We start from the raw sequence: 25,292 nt of genomic DNA on the forward strand, positions 1-25,292 counted from the left end.
GTACTGCGGCGTTAGCCCGTTTTCTCTTTCTTCTGAGAGAAAGAGGGTGACAACCGAATATTTCTTTTCTTGTTGTGTTCGTTTCGTTCTCTATGACGCACTCACACGTATTACGGTAACCTTGTCCTCCAAAATAGCCATCGCATTCCTTTTATGCGATGCCTCTCGGATATTATGGCTTTACAGGGCAAGAAGGCCATGCCGCAGCACGTAGCTTATATATGTATCATGCTGGTTCACCAACCGCAGTGATCGATGTGTTGAGCAGCGCCATCGACTTCATGCAGGGGGCTAGCGTAGACATATAGGGATTTCAAGCCTGCTAGACTTGAAATGTGTGAGAACGATGCCGGTGCATCACAAATATTTGATAGCACCTGCCACTTAGATGTTTCGTGATTGGCTTAGGTTGGCCGCGCACGAGCGTGCCCTCTTATGTTTCATGTTTTTAGTCCCTACGCCAGGCGATCAGATAGCGAGCAAATTTACCATTTCATGCAGGCAATACAGAGACGCCGGTTCTCTTCGTTGGAATAAAACGGATATAGGCAAAATAGTTCGCAACACATACACACACCGCGGCTGATAATGCTCGTCACGTGTTTGCGCCCCCAAGATGTATTACCGCGTACTGTAGTTACCGATGCATTGAAAGGCTTCTTTGACTACCTTATATGAACGGAAATTGCGTAAATTTCGCAACGTACGAGCTAAAACATCTCGAAATCGTTCAGCAGCGCGCAACAGCAATACTTTCAAGCAGCGCCGCGCCGGATCGCACAAGGCAGAGAGGAGGAAAGGCTCGCCGCGCGCCCTTTGCTCCTCGCCCGATGAAGCGGTCTGTAGGTATCGTGTTGACTGTGCACGCAACTGCCCTCGACTATTCTCTCATTATAGTGGCTCTTAGCTTTCCATCATGAGCTTCATTTTACGACTTCGTGCCATCCAAAACGCATCATGGTTTCTTCGATTTTTCTTTTCTCTCTCTTTTTTTTTCTAATCTTTATTCACACGCTCCGCTGGCAGCAATGCCTGTACTATAGGTTTCGCTCGCTGGCTTTGTCACTTACCTCAGCTTTCCTCTCGCTAGCGTCGATCTGGTTGCCAGCCTGCTCTTGCTGTTACTCTGGCAAAGATGGATGAACAGGCGGAACACAAAAGATGGATGCTTACTGGCAGGGTAGCGCTCGGCTGATTTGTTAGTTAGCAATAACGGATTACCCGACTTGAACGTTGCGAAGTATCGCTCGGGTTTCGAGCGACGCCACCGTGGTGGGCTCTGGATTGATTGCGGCTATACTTGGCCTTCCTTAACGTGCACTTAACGAGCGTTTTTCCTGCGTTTCCTACAGTTCTAAGCACGACCGCTGCGGTCGAGAGTCGAACCCATGGCCTCGCGCTCAGCCGCGTGACGCCGCATCTTGTCTTTCGCCGTAGCGACGGCTGCGATGATGCGAGACTGTAGTTGCTGGACATGCAATTGCTCATGCAAAGTCTTCGTGGCATCGCAGCAGTTGTTTGATCTGGCAGGAGGACAGCTACTTGCTGTTCGAGTTTAATGCAAGCACACCGCGTGACAAGGAGGGAGACCGCAATGAAGTACGGAGGTTAACTATAAATGGAATATGGTCTTGGCTCTGCCTTCCCTCAGGGAAAGTTGTGTGCAATGAAACGGCACAGGGAGATGTGTATCAACGTCTGCTGGCCAAATGCTACGATGACTTCTGGCGCAGCAACCTTTGTTCAACACCAATAAATAAGAGATAAGAAAGATAACGCAGTTTGTCGCATGAACCGAAAGTCGCCTTTAGGGCCTCGGGCGCGCGATGTCGACGTCCAGCAAGGGTTTGTCGACCAGCATGACGGTGCGGTTCACAGGCGCTCCTTCCGTCTCGAACAGTAGCAGCCGGTTCTCTTCTGGGTGCGGTCTCATGTACGGGGCCGGCACGTAGAGCGTGACCTGCGCATGCGCGTGAGACGTGTGCGCTACTTAAATCATTCGGTGCGGTTAGCACGAAAAAGTAGCAAAAGCTTGCGTCGCGTATTGCTGGATCAAGTGAATCAAGTGACGATTTTCAGTTGCTCGGCGTCGAGTGGCGCGCAGATCCTGTCATTAAAAAAATGGTATTATCACCAATTTGTGGCGCCTGTGGCTCTTTGCAACTCTCAACGTCATAGTGTTTATCGATTCGGGGCTTTATATTTTGTAAACAATCTAGAACGCAGCGAACGGTGCTAGAAAACATGTGCCGTAATGAACCAACCAGCTCAGCAATACGTTTTTGCCAGCTCTACCTTGAAGGACTCCATGTCTATGTCCTGTCCATTTAATTAATTAAATGGACAGGACATAGACAAAGTGGTCGTTACAATTGTAACGACCACTTTGTCACAAAAAGCTAAATTAGTTATTTTTTTCCTTCCATTTTCCTCAGTTTGTATTCTGAACATTGTAATTAGATATTCTAACAAGGTTCCCAAGTATCTAGAAGCTTGCGCGAAGTGCTCAGTTTTTCTATAATAATCTATGCGTTTAAACAGTTTTCTCTAAGGAAAGGCGTATTAGCAGTGATGTTACCTTTAATGCCTTCGTTTTTTATTCAGTGACCTTGTTATGATTCTTTTACCTGCAATGAACGCTTTGCTGCTACCCATGACTGATTTCTACATTTATTCTATACGCATGCTGTAGAATAAAAAAACATTGGGGAAGCATGTTGAACCTGAATAGACATTATTTTTCGATCTGTTTACTATTGGTACACCGTGACATAGTGAAAATATGTACGAATTCCTTCTCGTGTCGTTGTAATTGTCATTATGCATGTCATTTTGTCAATCATATGCCGCAGTTGCGCGTGTATTAGTTACCGAGGCGAGGTTCTGCCTTTTCCTCAGACGTTGCAAAACACCTATAGCTCAACTTACCTAGCTTTGCGGTTTATTGTTAACCGAAACAAAACGTTTTTCTTCTGTAAAATTTACTAAACGACACACGGTGATCTTTAGCGCCGGCTAAGAATCGCTTCAACAACTACTTCATTGAGAGCTATACGTGATTCGATGAGTACCTATTGAAGGGTGCGTAACCTCAACCGCGATGATCAGTATCAACAGATGCAGTTACCTGTGGTCCTGTAGGAGGCCAATAACGGCCTAGGTTGAAACCATTGATGAAGGCAAAGCCCTTGATCCATCCTGACGGGTTCAGGAACGTGTCGGCAGGATTCTGCCCTTCTTTCAGGGTGAACGTCCCGTGGAAGAAACCGGGAACGCTTCCGTTTCCCTGTCTTCTGACTATTCGTAGGATCTCGCTGATGTCTCGGTTCTTGTTGATGGGAACTGCCTCAATAGTCCAGTTCTTAAGTACGATTCCGCTCAGGTAGGCGTAGGTGAGCCCCTGCGAGATCCATATTCCGTTTGGTATATGAAGGCAACATGCTGCGGCACTGTGTGATACTTGGCATCTATTTCCTACCGACGATATAGGGTATGTGTCTTTGTAAGACTACAGCTACGATCGTAGTGTTTATGCATTGTTTTTCTCAGATTCTAGCCGTCTTTATAATCATTTTAGCCGGGAGTCTGATCCTGGAGGCGCGTTTCCTAAACCCAGTTTTTTGTTTACCCGGCTGGGTACAATATTATAGCGAAAGCTGTATGGGACTAACTTCCCGTAGTTAATTATTTTTTATTTTCTTGGCGTCCGGCAAGAGAAATGGATTTAGCGATCTCTGACAAACCCATACGGTTGTAGTGCGGTGGCGCAGATGTCAAAATGTGGAACAGATTAGAACGCTCGCCGTGAACAATAGCGTGGCGTCAAGGTTATCGCAGTATATAAGCAGGAGAGGTATCGGCGATAAAAACACCTGCGTTATGGATGGGGCGGACACGTATGGTTCGTACACCCGAAGAACAACATGCGTACGAGGAGCGCCGGACGGAACAGCAAAGAGAATGTGAACGGCGCCGGCGCGAAACGACCACCGACGAAGAACGTTCCCGCGATGCTGAACGAAAACTAGAATCGCGAGCCCGGGCACCTCCGAACGAGCAACGACGCCAGACTCGAAACGCAAAACATGACAACGATGCCACTCTGTGAGGATGGAGTAGCAGCGAAAGCACTTTGCTTTTCGTTTGAGAGCTTTGACTGTCGTCAGCTTTCGCTGCCATTCCATCTTCTCAGAGTGGAACGGTTGCAATTTTTTGTCTTAATTTGCAGCTAGATAACCTCCTTTCGCCACGTTTGCGCATTTCAGAAAAGTGGTAATTAAGCACGAACTGCTATTAATATTCTTTCGGTGTGGACAGCGCGAAAGTATGATGGTTCACACTGAAATTAAATATGCATGACATGCTCGCCGATAAAGGGAGCGTCCCCATGTACGCACCTTCATGTCGTGGTTTATGACGCCATAGCACTCCCTTCCCATGTTCTCCACGAGAATGGATAGGTTGTCTCCTTTTTTCACAGGAATCGTGTCCAATAACTTCACAGTTCCAAAACTGACGGCATGATTGTAAAAGACGAATTGTTTGCCTCCGGCGCGAACGTAAGCCCGGTCTTTTAGCCATGGCAGATAAAGAGGTGCTGTACCCAGGGTGAACACATTGACTGTAGTCCTATAAATCAGGAAGCCATAGTCGTGTCTCATCGCCTCGAACGTCAAGAGGTCGACTGACTGCTTTTGTTCGAGCCACTGCTTGCTGCGGAAGTGGTCCATCACTTCTTCTAGAGAAATATGTTCGTCGAGGCGAATGGCGCCCAGGTTGAGCTTGGTCTGGTTTTGGGGCATGTCCCCACTGGGCACGTTACCCAGGTAGTTGGTCGTCAGGTTCCGTATGTCGTAGTAGATGGACCTCATGTCGCCGCCCTCAGTGACTGGTGCTCCGTAGTCGTAGCTGGTCGTGAGGGGGTAAGTATTGCCTTTCGCCGACTTGAACCCGAAATTGGTGCCACCTACGAACATGTAGAAGGTCACGGATGCGTTGTGGGTCATCATGACCTTGAAAGGGTCGAGGACGGCTTCCTTTTTCTTGGTGTTGTGCGCATAACCCCAATAGTCCATCCAACCCGTGTAGTACTCGATGACGACCATGGGGGCCGGCTTTGGATTTGTGCCTTTCATGAGACCGAACACGGCGGCCACATTGTAGCTCGACGGGACGTTACCGGCGACGAGTATGTCGCGCACCTTGTCGCAAGCGTAGAAAGACGCGAACGGAAAGTCGGTGCGGTAGTACACGACGTCCTTGCCCATATGAGACTCCATGACGGTCAGCAGGTGTTCCATGTAGGCTAGGTCGCACTTGCCGTAGTGGCCGTACTCATTCTCGACTTGCACGGCGAAGATCGGGCCGCCGTTTCGGTAGAGGTGTGGTACCAGCATGGGCAGGAGCTTGGCGAACCACCGGTCCACTGCCGCTATGAAGTGCTTATCCATGCTTCGATATATCATCTTGGGTTGATCTCTGAGCAACCAGTACGGGAATCCTCCGTTGTCCCGCTCCCCGCAGATGTACGGGCCCGGGCGGGCTATGGCCAGGAGGCCTTGGTCCTTGATCTCCTTCAGGAAGGCGTCCAGATCGTATTCGTCGATGAAGTTGTGCACTCCCGGCTCCGGCTCGTGTCCGCTCCACTCGATGTAGAAGGCGACCGTGTTGAGGCCGGCCATCTTGATCTTGTAGAGTCGGTCCTTCCAGTATGCCTTCGGAACCCTAAAGTAGTGCATTTCGCCCGCCACGAAGCGAAACGGCTGACCGTCTTTCAGGAATATCGCGCGCGTGTGGTCAACGACAAGCGACCGACCTTCGGAACATTGGATCACGTGGTTGAGCAAGAAGTTGGCGCAGACGCAAAGCAGGGCCGCGCGAACATCTCCCGACATGTCTTTGCTGTGGAGCGTGGGGGTGAGCGATGTTCACACGTTACCGTCTCAACTGAGTTATCGGATAGTAAAACTGGGCAGCCGAAATTCGCCATTACGGTAGCGCGTCATCACTGCACAGTAATTTCGTTGAAGCTTTACCTCGGCGGACTTCGGTCTTCACCACTGAACATAGCATAAGGTCACATATATCGGAATAAGATCAAGTGCAATTACGTGCGTGTGTCACGGGGAATGAGCATGCCCCGTCTACACCTCTACCGCAATAAATTGGAGTAAGGAAGAACATTTACAACTTTGTGTTGTTTCCTATCGACGTAGCCTTCTTCAAAACAAACAAGGCAGCGTTCGATTGACGGAGCAAACACCTGTTGTAAGTTCGCGCAGCACCTGTTCATATTGATTGCATTGATCTCGTTAATGGGTCGCATTGTGCGGCATATATATGCGGCTTGGGCCCTTCATGACATCTTATACAATCAATTGGCATTAACGACCTCGTATTGTAGGTTCCCTTAATGACGTATTGTGTGGGGTGAGCTGTGAGACACACGTTCGAAGAAATGTCACTGCTGGGTTTCCTAGTGCATATTTTTACGTAACAACCTGTAGTACTGGCTCGGCTGCGATATCACGAGGCAGTTAATAAAAAATAATCGCGCCTATTTACGGAAGCGCTTTGTTGCCTACGAGTCCATCGTATGACAACATTTTTAGATGGCATCATTTGACTCAAGGTATTGTTTAAAAAATGCCCAAAGTAGCCTTCACTTTTTTGTTTTGTAAATTGCGGTAATCAAAAGGCGCACTTGTGTTTACCAGTAGGCTTTCTCTTTCTATATTTGTGTGCGTAATATTTTATTAGCACCTACTTTTTGCATGTAATGCTCGTAAGTGCAGAGAAGAAAGACGGTCGAATAACAGATGAGTATACATTTCTCATACCTTGCTATAACCGTTGCAAGTGCTAGGTGCCATGAGAAGAGAGCGTTTTCACTTCGCTTTTATATCTCATAAAGAGCTCATTGTGTGGGTATTACATTACGGGTTCATAATGACAGAAGATATTGGAAACCGAAATTCACTATAAAGGTTACATTGTTGCATGACTTGTTCACTTTTTGCAGCTACTAATATTCCCCTTAAAAAGATATAAATTTCATTTTATTCATTCATAGCCTACACCGCCCATAAGGCATTACAACCGGGTTGATTATATTCGAAATACAAATCCTTAAAGCAGGGTATTGATACACATAAAGCGTGGTAGAAGAAAACATCAACAGATGTAGTTTGCGCAAGAGGAGGCGGAAGAATACTGCTGGCGCGCGCTGTCTGAAAAAAAAAAAAAAAAAAAAAAAAACATAGCTCTGAACGTCACCTTGAAGGGCAAGTTCCTGTCGTACTGGTTTTTCGTTCATAGTTTCCAAGGAGAAACCTGGCAGTCCTGTTTTGTAATTTTTGAGGCGAAAAACCTTTCTAGGCTCATGGTGAATTTTGTGTCAGCAGACCTGACCTCCCTAGCGTCCGCCGAAGCGTCACCACGCCATATGAAGACAGATTAAAGAATGAAAAAATTATTGATAGTGACGGTTAGTGAATGATAACGTTATAACAGTGATTGGTAAAGGCTAATAATTACTAGTAATGACTAATAAGGACTACTAATGACTCCGAAATGACCTATATGTCTAATGACGGCTTGTACTGACCACAACTGATTAGAAATGACTAGAAATGTCTAATAATAAGTAGTAATGACTAAAATGACTACTAATGACTTGTAATGACTACTGATGACTACGTAATAACCAATATTCTAACAACAACTTGTAACGACTACAATTGATTAGAAATGATTTAAAATGCTTAGCAATGACTAATAATGACTGAAATGACTTGTACTGCGCACTAATGACTACTAAATTACCAGTATGTCTAACGACGAATTCATTCAGCACTCGATGAACATTCAGCAATCATTCAGCACTCGATGAACACCAGTTATCGAAAAAGACACCGCGGCCATGCGATCTACGTGAATCGGTTACGAAACTTCAGTATCTTCTGTATTAGTAGGGGTAAATACGGACAACAAGTAAGGAGCAAGAAAACACTCTACTTTGGGTTCATCATTTTCAATAGTGGTTTCATTTTATTAGAAGGCAGGTATGAAGCTCTTATTTATACCATTTCGGCATACATACTTACAGAACTCCCTCGTGTCAGCTGCTAACTTTTTTCCCGAGGTTGCAAAAGTAAGCCTTCTTTGTTGAGTCGTTCACGTGTTTGAAATTACCTTTTATTTCGCTTACCAGAGCAAAATTAGCGGGCAAGTTATTTCTCTTGTGCTTAGTATACACCCGTTTCTGACGGTGAACCAGAGAAGGCAACTCAGCCTTGAACCACGGTTTATTCCGGCGCGTCTACTTCACCGGACCCGACATGGTACAACCACTCCATGTAGACGGCACAGCTTCCATTATTCCTCAATACTAATTTCTTCGGCAAGCGCATCAAGTGTGGGGAAGTAGGCTTCTAACGCCGAGACCATTGCTTCGTAATTCGCTTTACTGTGAACTACTCTACTTCAATCTTGGCGGTCCCGTCACCCAGCTTTTGCATGTAGCACTGATCTCTTAAAACAGGATTGAGCAATACGAGGGGGTGCTCGTTCAAGACAGCATCAAATTTTTGCCATCCAACTTTGGGTAACGCGCGGCGCTCAAGCTTCCATCCCCTGTCTACGTCTCTGGCTCGCTATTTGTGTAGGGCTGGTAAATATTGCGCTGAAGGCTAGATATCTCACCTGGCTTTCTCTGGCGCACATTCTCTCAGCGAGGGAAAACTGGCCTTCCCAGTTCTTACATGGCTGCCGTAATTGCAACAGGAAAGAATTGAACTTCACTATGAGATAACATTTTATTCGTCATCACCACCGGCCTGGGAGATGATCAAACTGACCGCTTGACATCAGGGGGACGATTGAGGACAAGGTGTACCACATACTGTATCACTTTCCAGCGAGCATTCCGACAGCAAGTGAAAACGGTATTTCGGCCAATGCTTGGCTTGTTCCTATTCGTCTTTGTTCGCTACAAGCTTACTTTTTTATTGTGTTGGAATATAAAGATCGCGGCTGCCTAGAGCCGCTTTGTCTTGCTACATTGCTATATGGGCTCCAGAAAATTCACGTGATGAAGATTGCGCCAAAAGAAAAGAAAGAAAGAAAAACGAATTTACGCTGTGCCTCAACACGTAGCGTTCAAGTCGAGAGGGCGCAGCCTTCGCTACATGCAAAGGCTTTCGAGAGCAGCTTGTTGGTCTAGTTAATCTTCGAACACGGCGACCTTCCAGGACTTAACGGAACCTGGTCACTTTATCGCTGCTAGGATAAGCCAGAAGAAGTTACCGCTTCCATATCGCTCACGATTGTACTGGTGACAGCCTTACTCATCAGACTCTCAAAAGACTAAGCTTTAAGCATGAGGCCGTTCCACATAGCCTTCTAAACGTGGCCTGTTCGCAAAGCTGACTCCTCGCTGATCTCGTTTTGGTAATTCGTCGATCTCCATCATGATGACGTTGTTCTCCTCGGGGTGGGGTCGCAGAAAGACGGCGGGTACGTAAAGGGTCACTTGCGGCCCCACCGCGGGCCAGTAGCGGCCGACGTTGATGCCGTTCACGAAGGCGACGCCCTTGGTGTAGTTGGAAGGGTCCAGGAACGTGTCCAGACGCGCCTGCCCCTTCGGGAGCACGAAGGAACCGTGATAGAAACATGGCGCCCTTTTGCAAACCTCTCCGCTGCGTCGTCTCAGGAAATGCATCAGTTCGCTGACGTCCCTGTTCCGCGTCACAGGAACAGCTTCCATAAGCCAGCCGGTCATGTTCGAGCCGTCTGCGGTCACACGTCTGATTCCCTGAAATGAGAACCAGTTATGAGAAAGGAGGCAGCATGGTGCTTGAATTTAGGATTGCCATATTCCCCTGCGGAAACCCCTAAGCCACCGTGACAATCATTAGACGATGTATTGATCTAATTTGACATGGTCTTTGCTTAGAAAGTGCAGAAGGGTGGTGAAAGGGGCAAGATGAGGGGAAGTGATTCATTTTGATCAGAGCGCGCGTGCAATTGTAGGTAATCGTAAGTTCGAGCACTGCTCGCAAAAGATAGAAAGTGCATTCTTGCTTTTCATTATTTGTCCACTGCTGCTTGCTCTTTGCGAAAACTCGAGGCGCCGCGTATTTGGAGTTGTTCAAGTGGTCTACATCCTCAACTAATTAATTTCCTCTGCCGAATTTCAGAAAATAATTAATGGTAACATCTCCGGACACGCATGTCGATGAATATCCGCGGTATTCTATAGCAATCCTGACCAGCAGCAATTACTGTTAAATGTCTTCAGTGGAGTCTAGTGGAGTGAATGGGAGGCATAATGAAATAACCAAATGTAATTTAATGAATTTGTAGTGGCAGTTTAGCTCTAAGGAAACGAATATAAGGAACTACGCACGTCCGTGTAGACCACGTAATTCTAGATGCTCTCGTAGCTCTCATAACAAGTTTCCCTCTCGCATTCTTACTCTAAAGGTCTATGGAACGCTTTACGTTTGTCTATACTTTCTTCCAACGCATTTTGGAATAAAGTTGGCGACGGGCAACTACGATCGCTATTTTGTGATTTGGACTTTCTCTGCGCCTCGTGTCCCAGCTTGTCACAATGCTCGAATTCTACAATACGCAAATCCCAGCGCGTTAGACAAGCAACGACCGTAGAGGCAAGACACGCACACTGCGTGTGTCTTTTTTCAGCGGCTGTTCCGTGTCTAACGCGATGAAAGTCACCTGTTACGCGAGACCAACTAGCCTGAATTTCCACTTTACCTGGAACAACGCCAAAACGCTCATGATAGCTTCCCGTGTGCTCACCTTCGGATCCTTGTTCTTGGGGCCGAAATCCTCCCGCCCCATGTTTTCTACTAAAATTGACACTTCGTCTCCTTTCCGAAGGAGCACTTCCTTGTACAGTTTCGGCTTTTCCTTTTCGTTCATCGTGAACGCTTGTATCACGTGACGTTCTTGTCGCAGTGACAAGTGCGCGCGGTCCCGCAGGCCGTGCAACGTGACCTTGTACTTACGAGCGCGCCGCACTTGGGCTCTCGTTTTGTACACCATAAAGCCAAAGTCCAAGCCAAACTCTTCGAACGTCATCGGGTACTTGGACCGCTTTTGCCTAAGCCACCCCTTGTCCAGGAAGTGTCGCAATACCCTGTCCAGCGGAGTACCTTCGTTCATGCGAATCGCGCCGAGGCTCAGCTTCCGGGATCGCCGCGGGAGTTTTCCCTTGGGAACTGGCATGTATTTGCTGATGGACTTGCGGATCTGGTAGTAGTAAGGCCTGGGATCGCCGTCCTCGGCCAGCGGCGCCCCGTAGTCGTAGCTGCTGACCAGAGGCGCCGTGTTGCTCGTGCCCGCCTTGAAGCCGAAGCTGGTTCCGCCGTGGTACATGTAGAAGACCACGTTGGCTCCGTGATCCATCATCTGCTCGAAGGTTTTGACGACGTCTCGCGGGTTCTCCTTGTTGTGCGCATAGCCCCAGTAGTCCATCCAGCCGGTGTAGTACTCTGGCACCAGAATCGGGCCTCCGGGCCTCACCATACCCCGGCGAATGGCGGCGAACGTTTCCGAAACGTTCGTCCTTGGGTAACAGTTGCCCGCCACGAGCACGTCGCGAACCCGGTCGCAGTCGTACCTCGACTGTACGGGCGAGTCGCTTCGGAACATGACCACGTCCTTGCCCAGGAGCCTTTCCTGCAACTGGAGCATGAACTCCATGTAGTTGGGATCGCAGTAGCCGTCCAGGTGACCGTACTCGTTCTCCAGCTGAACCAGGATGATGGGCCCGCCGTTCTTGTAGAGGTACGGGGCTATCTTGGGGAAGAGGACGTTGAACCACTTCTGCACTTCTTGAACGTACTCTCGCTGCATCGTCCGGTATTGAATGTCGGGGTGCTTTCTGACCAGCCAGTACGGAAAGCCGGCGTTGTCGATTTCGCCGCACACGAAGGGTCCCGGTCTCACCAGGGCCAGCAGGTCGGCCTTCTTCACTGCTTCCAGGAAAGCGGACAGGTCGTAGTTGTCGCGGAAGTTGTACTGTCCGGGTTCCGGCTCGTGACCGCTCCAGTCGATGTAGAAGTCGACGACGTTCAGGCCACCCATTCGCATCTTGCGCAGACGGTCGTCCCAGTAGGGTCGCGGTACCCGGAAGTAGTGCATTGAGCCTCCGACGAACCGGAAGGGCTTGCCGTCTTTTAGGAATGTTTCTCTTTTATAATCTATCGTGAACGCTCGTGCAGCTTCGGAGAGCAGAAGGTGCTGGTTGCTTGCGACGAGCAGCCAAAGTATGCAAGCGAACATCGCTGTAGGTGTCAACTTTACAGGAAGGCTATTCGGCAAGGCTGCAGTCGTTTTAGGAGATAATTTATTGGGTAGACTTCCTCTCGCCAAGCTGCTTCTTGTCAGCTTTCCGTGTAATGTTTTTTTTTTTCCCCTAGGAATCATTGCAACCTCGAGCAGCTGGTTGTCACATGCCAGGGCTAATTTGCTTCTCCCCGTTTGCGTCTTTTCCACGAGTGTTTTGTTTTCTGAGCTACAATATGGAGGAACCGCTGCTTGGCACCATTTGATGACAGTGCAGGCTGCCATGTAGATGAAGTACACTCCTACATATTGAAATACGTGTCATTAGTGAGAGAGCAACGATTACCTTAGCGACACTAACATAATGTAAACAATCGTTACGTGACCTAAATAAAGAAGAATGTTTGGCCACGTTCGCTGCACCGTGTGAACACAATACGTACAACCTGTGTGAGAAAGTGCGATCGAAAAAATATGTCTCGTCTCCTTTCCGAAGGAGCACTTCCTTGCGATCGAAAAAATATGTCTCGTTTTCTCGTGCGACACTATATCCCACCGTAATTTTGCGTCTGAATGCCGCTTCGCGCGTATATATATTTCGCATTGTGCAATCTGCTCTCACTTGAATAGATGGCAATATATCACACTCCGCTCTGAGTGATGGCCCACTTTCTTTCTGTATTTTCTTTGTGTTCTAATCGTAACGTTTTGGAGTGGCGCGCGAGGTTCTTCCAAGAACAGCGAACGGCAGCTTTCGAGACCAACAGCAACGCGTCTATAAATCACAGTTGTATGGTTGGCGAGAAAGCTCTGCTCCATGTTCTTGAGTGAAGGGATTTCATTCCCAAGCCCAAGTCACTCCTACCTCTTGTCATCGCGTCTAGCGCTTTCCGCATATTCAACGTGAGAGACGGCTAGCGTTTGTCACGGGCGTGTATATACGACAGCTGCGATTGACGAACTTGGGAGCACAATGGCTTCGATCCTGGCCGCTTAATTCAGCGAGAACTTCGGCTCCGGTGTCGAAGCGACGTCGTGGTGCCGTTCCATCGATAGCGGACGAAGGCTGGCTTCGAAAACGCGATAGAGCGAGGCTACAGAGAGACTGATATATGTTATCTGCACTGCCGAAGTATTCTCTCAAGATTCAGAGCAGACTGAAACGGATTGCTTATTCTTCATCATCCGCTTATTTTGTGCTCACTACAGGACGGACGCCATTCCTAGGGACGTGCAGATACTTGGTGACGCCATTCTAGCCCTAGTAGAATAGCAACATAGAAGTGAAGACCGGACAGCAAGAGAACCCCTGACGTCTGGTTTCCTGTCCATTTTTCTATTGATTTTATTTGCCCCACATTTGCTCAACCGATTGGTGTCAGTTTACAGCACCCTGTACCTGCAATGGTTTAATGCGATAGCGTTAGAGGGTAAGTCCAGCGTTATTCTTTTTTTAACATATCATGATAATGGAATATTTAGGTTCCGGAGACCTCCCTGTCACGCGTGTGGTAGTAGAATGGTTCCGCAGATTCGGAGATAATATTAAATAAGCAAAAAAGCGCGAAAACGAAACCGAAACCTGGCGAAGCAGCCGAGCGAACCTCTTCGTGTGACCTCACGAATGTCCCAAGCGGGGAAGGCGCCCAAGGCATGCCGGTCTCGCCCGCTGGGCGAACGAAACCAGCGAAGAGCAGACGCTCAGCTGATTCGTGACCGGGAGGGACCTTCGGGTGACAGTGTCGGCTGCACTAGCTCTTCGGATCTGTCAAATATTGAGAGTTTATAAATCTGACGAACTCAATAGCCACGAATCGCCGTTCGCATTCGACCGGCCACCACGAGAGCCAGCGCCCGTGCGCTACATATCGTGCTGCAACATGAAGACCAAGGGCAGCCCTATCTACTGATTTTATACGTGCATTGCTTGCTATTTTAGGTGTTTTACCCCTTCTCAGGGAAGCGCTTCGCATGCTCACTGTGAGATGTAGAGCACGAGTTTCCGCATTTTTATCCCGCAAAGCGCCGCTGACAGTCGAAGCACCGATTGGTGCGTTTGTTTACATCGGCAGGTAGAGTAACTACTCCTCGTTCGCTCGAGATAAAATGGTAGCCCTCATCAGTGGCATCAATTAATGTCAGAACATATCAATGCAGGCAGATTTTGTGCATGTAAGCGCTGTTGCATCACTCTGCATCGCGCTGATCACTATGCATCGCGCTCTGCAGCGAGCGGGAAACCGTAATACGGGAGCATTGTTATGCTGCCTGCTTATCATTCTTCGTATTCTCTTCAAGCAGTGCGTCTTGGAAGCTGCTAAATAATGAGTCGGCATGACAACACGTAAAAATACACCCATCTTCATAGTCGCATTTAATTTAAGGGAGTGCCGGTGAGTGCGGCTGGCTGCTTTCCGTCGAAAGCAGCAGCGTACCAATGTCGACACTGCTCCGTGTCGTCGCTTCTCGCTTTTTGTGCACTGTACAAAATCAGGAATGGTTTATTTCAAATCCGTATGGGCAAAACTGAACCAGTGAAATAGTTTTCTTCATCCTGATGGTTTAATTAGCTACAGGCAGCAGTCACTCAGGTCCGCCAGCAGTAGACGCATGAACTACGCGACTGTGATATATAGGCGCAACCTCGGCTGAACGCGATCGGCATCGGCTCAAACTGTGTGTGCGGATGGCGGGGGCTGAAGTTCGTGCAGCCAACAACGCAACACCACTTGTCTCCCCATATCTTGCCCGTCTGCAAGGAACGCAACTTCTCGCGACAGCAACTTCTCACACCATGCACTAGCTCACGATCGTCGACTCCTCGACGCTCCCGTCGCTGTCGCCTGCATGATCCCGACATGTTCTGCATGGAACACTCCTGACCTCATACACACTGTGGCCTCTAACTGAGGAGGAGGTAAGATAGGGTGTTTGAGGCAATAAATTGAATTCATTTATTTTGAAATCTGCAGCTTTCAAAACTGATTTCTTGAGGACATGACGCAACTGTTTGGAGGAACGTACCCAGCGAATTTCATTGACACCCGTTGACATCGAAAAATTGCCGGAATTGCCCTTAAGGGCCCCGCCTCGCAGAAAATCCGGCGTCGGACGTCGTTCCGACAAAATGATTTCCTAACCACCCATACCCAGGCCATCCATGTGGCGCAAGGAAGCTACTGAATCGAATTTCTCAAGCTAAAATACGTAGAAAAATCACAAAGTACGGCTAGCACACAGCCTACAGACATGATGGCATCGGATTGTAAGTTGGTTGTACGAGAAAACATAATTCTGTTACGCAAAAACTCAAGGAAACCACTTTTCCAGCGTTTCCACCATTCATAGACCAGCCACGGCGTTCGCCATTTTCGCGCGCCGGCGCGTGAATATCTTGGAGGCCACGGAGCGGTGCGCCCGGTTCCTTGAAATACCTCCAGATGGCGCTCGCCTCCGCCGCATCGCGGCCCACGCAAGAGGCCGCGTTTCTGCCAGAAAGCCAGTGTTCGTGCGCAACGTTTGCAGCCAGCGTTTCCCGTTAAGCATTACTGTTACATGCGCTCCAGTTGTCGGGAAGCGTGAGAAGCAGTCAGGGATTTTCGAATGCTATCGCGTTCGACTCATGAAGGCGAAGCTTAAGCGTCCTACATCCTTTTTTTTTTCAGCCTCCCCACTTCTTCCTAATCCTCTGCTGTCTTCGGTGGTGTTTCTCTTCTCTTAGCAGCAATTGTGTTAGTGCTGCCGATCACCGCTTATCTGCCAGAAGTGGAACGACCTGCAAAACTGCACTTGCTTCTCTTCCTCTCATTAAGAACATCAGCAGGGCCCTTTGAATAATTTTAAATAAATTTCAAAATGTTGTAAAAAAGTGTCCTGCAGTCTTAGTTATAAGGAACAGGATCCACTGGAAGGGAGCATCGGCATGCGACCGTACTACGTGATAGCCAATTGTTGTGTGGTCTTGATTTGCCTCAGACGGTTGCATTAGTACATCAAGCGAACAACAATCACAACAAAACAGAAGAAAGAAAGAGAGCCTACAAGCGTTACATGACAACTCTGATGCCTAGTCTCTATTAATTGCGAGAAACAAAGAAAGCGGTATGAGGTTAACTTCAGCTACACCTTTGTCCTCTACGATCCATGCCGCCCTCTTCCTGTCCCTTGACACTCGCCAAGTGGTTATCACCTAGCCATGGGAGAGTTAAACTGCAGGTGTCACGCGGCACGCCCGAGGAGGTATATGCCACATCCGCCGCCATGGCCGCCGGTGCGTTGCCCAACCCCTCCAGCGATAGTTTATAAAATAAGCGCACGTAAATACCCACGAACGTAGACGGAGGGACAGCCATAGATTTAGCTAAAGTGGTTGAACGTCGGAAGCCTCTTGTGGAGGTTGTAAACACGGCTGATTTTATACAGAATAGTGGAAATGTGGGCTATTTCGCCTATACCTGTTTCGCTTCATTGTCTGCTGGATTCTCTGCGTTACATTTAGCATCAACATTACGACCTCGTGGTAGCCCCTATAGCGAACGTGGTGCGACTCGCACCACGCCAGGCATGAGTAGCTGAGATCTCGGGTTGGGCGCAATGGACCGCGTCGGAGGTTTCGGAGGCAATGTCGCTAGTAACAACACTAATTTGCGCCATGGCACGTCATGTGCAGCTGTATTATAATTTCAGCGAAGGTGTGTATGGCTAGGGTTCCATGCACTTTTGTTCTCCGTGAACAAAAACTATCATCACCAATGGCTCATACCTCTGTAAGCATTCGCACTCCCGTAAGCAAGCAAAAAATAGAATGGCTCATAGCCCCGTAAAACACAAGTTACAAGCACTCAGCAAAGTGAAGCGAACATTGCTCAAATTCTTTCTAATCGCGCATACAACATACAGAACAGCATGTCGAAAACTGTCATCTATGGCTCATACCCCGGTGAGCAACGGCTCATACCCCTGTAAGCAAGGAAAAAATGCAATGACTCATAGTCCCGTAAGGATCATGGCTACTCACCTTGCGTGATTTAGCTGCGATGGCACTACCCCTGTTTTCGTTGTCGGTGATTTCAATGTGGATGTGTCGGTACCGAGAATGCTGCGGTTTACGCGTTCTACCTTGCAGACATATCCCTTGCGATGCATCCAGCCCATCCGACCACCCAGCGGCGTACTTGCATCGATTTGACATTATCAAAGACTGCGATTGCAGTTGCGAGTCAAATAATGACCACCGATCAAGACAATAACTGAGTTCGCACCTTTGTTCAAACTTATGGGTCACCTCCATGCCGTCTGCTACATAGCTTCGCCTGTCAACCACCTTCACAAAGGCGAATGGCGCATGATTCTTTTTTACCATAGAATGCCGTCCCAAGTGGTAGAGACTCACATGCGATTTTTTTTTTCAGCATGAGGTTGATTTAGTGCGCGTAAGAATGATTTGAATCATCCCGCGTTTCAACAAACAGGCCATTAGGATGCATCAGCATCTGGATGCTCTACAACAAAAAATACTTGGTATTAACCATAAGGAAACAAAATGGAGTAGAAAGCGCCATCGAGGGTACATTAATTGGCATTGCGAGCTAGTATCAATCCTAGCATAAATTTTAAAAGGGCGCGTGTTCAGCGTTCTCAAGTTTGCCTGTTTTTCGCGTACGCCTAAACCCCGAACCCCTAAGGACGCCTGGTAGTAAACGAACGTTTTGTATGCGGACCGTTTGCTCAAGCTCAACTTGCCACCCCTGTGTTCAGCTGCAGTATCTCACGATATATCTCGGTAAGCCAGTTAAACTTCATACAAATGGTTGCAGCGATAAGATACCGGAACGTGTACTCCAAGTCCTTCATCTGTAGGTTGAATGAAGAAGCTTTGCTGTTGAAGTATATCTCACTCTACCCTGTGTTCACCTATAGGTAAAATGAAATGTTCACTGATGCTAAGACTGTCCACGCCTTCTTTTATGGTGGCTCTGGCTCGACATTTCACAACAACGACATCAGCTCAAATTAGCGTAACAGTTTGCTACCTATACTGTAGTATCGTCACCTCTATGGTTTGCCTTTTTGTTTCACTGCGCAAAAGACGAAACACCTAGATGACTCGCAACAATTTTATCGGCTCTGCGTATACGGGTGTGATACAGTGCATCTACGATCGCTATACATCCCCGTCGATCCCGTTGCTGGATAGGGTTATGTCGTGATAATAAATACACCGTGTTTCAACCGTATCAGAAACAAGTCATCCAGAGACAACTTCGTGCATCACTCCAGCGGCATAAATAAAGTGTGCTTTTATTGTGCAGAGTCTGGACGTGCCGCCATGAGGCTGGTGATGATGCATAACAACAATGAAACGCCAGCTTTAAAAACGCGTCCGGATGTAATCAACCAGTACAAACAAATGAAATCGTGGCCGGAGCTGTCGTCAAGCTACTGGTAAATTGTCAAGCTACCAATCCCGGCATTCCGTCTTTCTTGTCTGCAAAGACTGAATGCGAAATAAACAATGCCAAACAATGTCAACCATTACTTGCTGCCTCTCAATCATTCCTTCTAAGGGTGAGGGCTTCCTGTTTCGGCGGTGAGGAAAGGCCTATCACTGAAGCTCACGCCGCGGCCGCCTTTCTCACCACGTACTCCCTCCAGCTCGAACAAGATGACCTTGTTCTCTTCGGGATACGGCTTGAGATAAACTCCCGGAACGTACAGCCTAATCTGTGGCCCGGCCGCGGGCCAGTAACGGCCCAGGTTGATGCCGTTGATGAACGCCACCCCCTTGGTGTAGTTGGACGGATCGAGGAAGGTGTCCAGCGGCTTCACTCCTTCGGCAAGCGTGAACCCGCCATAGTAGAAGTGCGGCGTTTTACCGTCACCATTCCTGGGCTGTTGCATGAGACTTATCAGTTCGCTGATGTCTCGGTTTTGGGTCACAGGCACCGCCTCGATGGTCCAGTCTGTCAGGGTGACGTCGTTGACGGTCACGTTCGTCATTCCCTGAAAGAACGAAAAGGGTTCTGGTCAATATAGCTGGCTCAGGCGAGGTGTTCGAATATTGGAATGGTTTAGTGGAATTGCGCACGAATATTAAAATTGTAATGACTAACATTGAAAATACGCATCTTAATATCCTTAGCTAACACATAGAACAATATATTATTATTCCTCGAAATTGGAAAAGCAATAGGATAGGGATAACTTTAATAAAGTGCCGGCAAACGACGGTTGGTATATCGAAAGAAAAGTCGTCAATAAAAAATCTGATTTACTTTCGTCAGTGCATGGATAAGAAGGAATCAGACCCACTTACTCGCACACAAACTGGAAAACGGTGCCATGAAATGAACATTATAGAAAGTGTAGCTCTGTGATACATTCACTAACCAAAATGTTGTCCACCTGTCTCCTCTTGACTCAACCACAGAAATGGATAACATTTTGTTTACTGACGGTGTCATCAAGTTTGACGCGCCGTCTGTAAGCCTCCGTGCATTTCCTTTATTTTACCTCCCTTTGGATATCTCTCTTTCTGCTGTCTGTTCGTTATGGGTGCCTCCGCAGTGTGTCGGCATTGGTTACCGTGACAGTTGAAAATGTTTTGATGCAAAAGCGTCAAATGACCTACTGAGTGAAAAAGCCGGCGTCTGTAGTCTGTAGAAGCGAAACGGCATCTAAACTCCTATTGGCGTCACGTCACGAGGGAGCCTAGACGGAGCAGAGTGGGCGAAAGGGGACACCTGCTTTCCGCTAGCGCGCCAGGTGTTGCGAGAGGGGAGAGGGCACCGCCACGACGCCACGTCACCCTAGGTGTCGCTCTCGAAAGCCTGTGTTGTCCGCGCGTTCCTTGGTGGCGCTAGGTCTTGGCTGCGCCTGGTAAGGCCATATCAAAACGCACCAAGGGTCTCAACGCGCTCGCTTGTCCGCGAGGAGTTCATAACTCGAAGAACCGCTCAGCGGCGTTCAATTATACATTAAGGCCTTAGTATTCACAGCTCATAAGAAGTGCTTAGATTTCCTCAGATTTTTTTTCTTATCTTCTTTCTTTCTCTTTCATCTTTTAATTCTTTTCTTTTTAGGACGTCGTATGCAGGTGTAAAATTCCGACCTACTCACCTTGGGGTCGCGGTTCTTGGGACCGAAATCTTCACGTCCCATGTTTTCCACCAGAATCGTCAGCTTCTCCCCCTTCTTGAGCCTTACAGTAGTGTTGGGCTTTATGATGAGGTGGGCGGTGTCGAAAATGCGCATCAAATGGCGCTCCTGCCGAACGTACAGCTGCGCCATGTCGCGGAGACCGTGGAGCGTCATCAAGTACTCTCCGTCCAGGTTCGCGGTGATCTCCGTGTGGTACATCAGGAAGCCGAAGTCCTGGCCGAGCTGCTCGAAAGTCACCGGAAACTTGGACTTTTTTTGCTTCAGCCAGCCCTTGTTCCGAAAGTGGTCCATGACGTCCTTCAGCGACATGCTGTGGGGCATGGGAATGGCGTCTATCCTCATTTTGGGTGATCCCTTGGGCAGCACTCCGGCCTTGAGAGGGATGTACTTGCCGATGGACTTGCGCAACATGAAGTAGTATGCCTTCGGATCGCCGTCTTCCCCAATGGGCGCGTCGTAGTCGTAGCTCGTAACCAGCGGCGACTCTGAGCTGGTGGCTGCCTTGAAGCCGAAGTTGGTGCCTCCGTGGAACATGTAGAATATGACGTTGCCCCCGTGATCCATCATCTTCTCGAATGTGCTGACGACCGCTGGCGGATAGGCGGGGTTGTTGTTCCAGCCCCAGTAGTTCATCCAGCCGGTGTAGTACTCGCCCACAACGATGGGCCCTCCCGGCTTGACCTGCCCTCTGCGTATGATGTCGAAGGCCTTAGGCACGTCGGCCTTGGGGTCGCAGTTGCCGGCCACCAGGATGTCGCGCACCTTGTCGCACTCGTACTGGCGCAGAGACGGCGAGTCGGTGCGGAACATGACGACGTCTTTGCCCAGGTGTTTCTCTTGAAGGGAGAGCATGAACTCCATGTACTTGGGGTCGCAGAAGCCCTTCAGGTGGCCGTACTCGTTCTCCACCTGCATAACGATCGGCACCAAGCACGTCGCTCTCTTAGTCTCGGTACACTGTGTATGGGCTACGTACAGGAGCCGGCAAATTATTCGCAACGTACAGACACTTACCTATAGACTGATGTCCATCACACTGAAAGGCGTGACAGGCGAATGCTGTACAGACATGCAGCACCTTTGTTAGTAAACATATTGCATTCGTATTCACCACTGTCGAAGCTTCTTTCTTTTTTCTCATGAACTCTGTCAGCATAGAATGGGAAGATATTTTCTTGGGTACTCTAAGGGATGTCCCATGTTTCAAGTCTGCTGTCCAAGGACACCTCTGTATTTATGTAACCACATGCGTTCCCCTTTGTATTTCCTACGATTGTACAAGCTCATGCCTTTGTGCAACATGCGTGCAGTGATTACGGACACTAAAGCCGGACGGCGTGCTACTTTGATATCAAAGCCGTGTTCATTGCGCCAGCACTAATTATCAGCCAGAGTAGATTCACCTATACAGAAAAACTAGCTTGCTTTCTCGCAAATCCAGGAGATGCTCTCGCAACTTGTATGTAGAGGCCTCATAACAATTTCGGGGAAGCTTCGCGACCACTTTATCCGTTGAAATAAATCAAGATGTCCCCAAAATGTAAAAGGACTAATACAGTTGACGAACGTTCGTTTTATTTCGCCAAGTTTCTCGCTCGCCAGAAGGGATTCCGTCGAACTCTTGATTGAGCGCAATACCGGGGTACATCGGGGAATGTATTCGTGCGAGTTCAAAGACGCCATGTTGTTGTTCTTGCCTCAACACATGGCTCATACCTATGTGGGTGGTTTGCCACACCGGTGATAATGAAAAGTACACACAACAAAGAAAATAAGGAGAAATAATATAGTAAAGAAGGAGACATTGTGCAACTTAAGCATAAGAAAATTTTGATAGATCTTACTTTTCAAAGCATGAAAACAGAATGAATAAATTTCAGCACAGTCGGCACGCTTAGCAGTAGCACCTCCCCAACGAATCAGTGAACTTATGGAGGACTTATGGAGGTCAGCTATATTATACGTCTGGCTAGTGCGTAACTGACAGACGCCTAATAACAATATGTTTGATGTTGATAGAGTAGAGTCTAGTCTACTGGGCGGAAGTACGGGAATTCCACGGAAGAAGGAGATGCGGCGACAAGAAGAAAAAAAAACGAGAGAGAAAGAGAGAGAGAGACAGAGAGAGAAGGGGGTGGGGAACAGAAAAGGGAGGAAGGACCGGAAGGTTAACCATAGGCACGTCCGGTTTGCTACTCTGCACTGGGGGAAAAGGACAAGGGGGTGAAGAGAGGGAAAGAAAGATAGAGAGAGAGCACTAATTGAGCACACCTGAAGGCTGCGCGCCGTGTGTACAAACGGTAACGGAGACCCGAAGTTGGTCATAAAGAAACCAGATCTATGAAGATACACATTTAGACGCCTAACTCTACAGCGGTGTATTGCTTGATAACGCCACCTCGCACGTTCCTCAAATACATTTGCTCGGGTTCCACGGGAACACTTGCGGTCCTAGCCATCCTCCTCAACACTACCGGAGACATGTACGCGAGAATAACTTCCATTTTCCATTTTTCACGCGGACAGTGAAAACGCCTGGACATGCCGCGCAGCGACGGCTCGATCAGCTCTATGCCGCACGTAACAGGCTTGCGCTTACCTGTACCATGATGATAGGGCCACCGTTCTTGTACAGGTGTGGAACCAGCATGGGCAGCAACTTGTCGAACCACTTGGTGACTTCCTCCACGTACTCCTTCTCCATGGTGCGGTACTGCATGTTTGGGTACTTGCGCAGAAGCCAATAGGGAAAGCCCGCATTGTCGATCTCGCCGCATATGAACGGTCCCGGCCTGAGAATCGCCAGGAGATCGGCCCTCTTTACCGCCTCGAGGAAGGCCAGCAGGTCGTAGTTCTCGATGAAGTTGTACTGCCCCGGTTCCGGTTCGTGGCCGCTCCAGTCGATGTAGAAGTCTATGACGTTGGGTCCGCCCATGCGTAGAGTGTGAAGTCGGTCGTCCCAGTAGGCCCTGGGGACCCGGAAGTAGTGCATCGCGCCGCCCACGAAACGGAAGGGCTTGCCGTCCTTGAGGAAAGTGTGGTTCGTGTAGTCGATCGCGAACGACCTCTCTCCTGCGCCCGAGAGGATCTCGCAGCACGAGACGAGAACCGCCGCGACTACGCATGCGCGCATGATTCGGCACCTCGCTTTATGAAGGGCCCCGACAGGGTACCGTTTCTATGGAACCGACTGCAACGTTCGGCGATAACGTTCTCGTCCCCTCTCGGCGCCAGTTTTCTTCCGCGCCTATTCAGTGCGTGCGGTTGTTTGCACCTGTTTTCCCTGCATATTTCTCGGGAAATGCGATGCCTTCGACACGTTTGCGGCGTTATAGCGTCTCGGAGCACCTTGGCATAAACGGGTCGGCGAGTGAAACCTTTCGCGCGGCGGGAACGAAAACGAAGAAATCTGTCGTGCTGCTTTTGCAGCCGGTCGATGGTCGTCGTGCGCGTATGTTGTTTCTAAGCGAGGCGCGGTATTGTGGGAGCAGTTTGCTTAGATGGACTTGTGTTGTCAATGGCTGAGTTCTCGTAATTAGCCAGCGGAACAAACGTTACTGCGGTGATTGGCGCGGACGAATACGTAATTTTCCGAGGCACAAAACATGCATTGGTTTATTTGCGCTTCCTTTTATTATGTCATTGATTTTCGTATTTGCTCTTCAAAGACAATTGTCCATTCTCGTTTGATTGAGAGCGTCAAGTTTGAAACTTCACATGTTTCTCAAGAAGAAATGATGTGTTGACGATTTTCAGATTTATTATTATGGTATTCGACACCACAAAGTGCGCGTTACGATAGCTTCTACACTTTCAGGCACACCTTCTTGTATTCCCATCCTATTTTCAAACCGTTATTTCATGTTTCCATACGTTGTTTTTCTGCGAATATTTAGAAGCATAATTTATATAAGCTACCCTTGGGGATAGCATATTGCATGTTTCTATTTTGGTTATAATCGAGAAACATATTTGCTGCGATTGGCTAAAGTCGGACCTAAATTTCTTGCAAATAAAGAATAAGGAAATGGAAACCCAGTTACTTGTCAGTGTTTCGGTTTAGTTGACATCTTTTAAATGTGGCCACGTGCGTTAGGCCTGACATATTGTGCCTCGCATTTCTTCATCAAGACAACTCCTTGTGAATTGAACGGAAGTTAATGCGAGCATACTGGCGAGAATGAACATCTGATATAATTGATGACACCTCGTATTGACTGGCGCCACCTGTGTGTTCTGTTTTTTCTCCCTCTGTCTATGGTCTGCTGATTTACACCCAGAACACAAATAGATGTCTAATCACACTCACTTTATATTAATGGTCTTTTGCTATAGGGGCCACGTGAAAGAAAGCAGTTGTATAGGCAAGCAAAAGAAAAGCGATTCACATGCCAAAGCCGAACCTGCGATTCGTGTCAACTAACGACATCTGTCGATTCACGCAGTGCTTATAGTGGAGGCCTAGCAAAGGCAGAAAGAAAGTTTCACGTGTGTTTTCCATCACCCATTCCTACATGTGCTCATTCACGCGCATAACGAGCGGCCCGGTTTTCCGTTCCTTCAGCCGATTTCGTTATCAAGGCTTCGTTATACGCGTGTGACACTATTTGGAACCTCGTTAGGCACTTTCACCCATACACCTAGCGAACGTATTCTTTGTTCAATTTGTATTCTAGGCCTTCATTAAGGAGTCGCCTTCTTGGCCCTCAACAGAGGTACGCTTTGGGGTGTCGCTTACGTCAAGCAAAGAATATATAGGCACAATGGCCCCGTCACTTCGCAGATGCGGACTTGCCGCGAACAAAACGCGCCACAAT

The 25,292-nt window shown here is 48.3% G+C and overlaps 3 protein-coding genes across 3 annotated transcripts; all 3 read right to left on the reverse strand.

Moving 5' to 3' along the window:
• Positions 1-1,691: 1,691 nt before the first annotated feature.
• On the reverse strand, positions 1,692-6,135 carry LOC126539593 (beta-galactosidase-like). The gene is made up of 3 exons (XM_050186480.2): positions 4,398-6,135; positions 3,128-3,400; positions 1,692-1,960 (listed from the first exon to the last, which is right to left on the reverse strand). Exons 1-3 carry the CDS (start codon positions 5,892-5,894, stop codon positions 1,808-1,810), a joined length of 1,923 nt encoding a protein of 640 aa, XP_050042437.1. The 5' UTR covers positions 5,895-6,135; the 3' UTR covers positions 1,692-1,807.
• A 2,662-nt stretch (positions 6,136-8,797) lies between these two features.
• LOC126539594 (beta-galactosidase-1-like protein) lies at positions 8,798-12,766 on the reverse strand. The gene is made up of 2 exons (XM_050186481.2): positions 10,825-12,766; positions 8,798-9,814 (listed from the first exon to the last, which is right to left on the reverse strand). Exons 1-2 carry the CDS (start codon positions 12,598-12,600, stop codon positions 9,374-9,376), a joined length of 2,217 nt encoding a protein of 738 aa, XP_050042438.2. The 5' UTR covers positions 12,601-12,766; the 3' UTR covers positions 8,798-9,373.
• A 5,823-nt stretch (positions 12,767-18,589) lies between these two features.
• On the reverse strand, positions 18,590-23,957 carry LOC126539402 (beta-galactosidase-like). Its single transcript, XM_050186223.2, has 3 exons — positions 23,075-23,957; positions 20,434-21,384; positions 18,590-19,317 (listed from the first exon to the last, which is right to left on the reverse strand). The coding sequence occupies exons 1-3, from the start codon at positions 23,606-23,608 to the stop codon at positions 18,877-18,879; spliced, it is 1,926 nt and encodes a 641-aa protein (XP_050042180.1). The 5' UTR covers positions 23,609-23,957; the 3' UTR covers positions 18,590-18,876.
• Positions 23,958-25,292: the final 1,335 nt, after the last annotated feature.

The sequence above is a fragment of the Dermacentor andersoni genome, chromosome 11 (genome assembly GCF_023375885.2).
Source record: "Dermacentor andersoni chromosome 11, qqDerAnde1_hic_scaffold, whole genome shotgun sequence".
Taxonomy (NCBI): Eukaryota; Metazoa; Arthropoda; class Arachnida; order Ixodida; family Ixodidae; genus Dermacentor; species Dermacentor andersoni.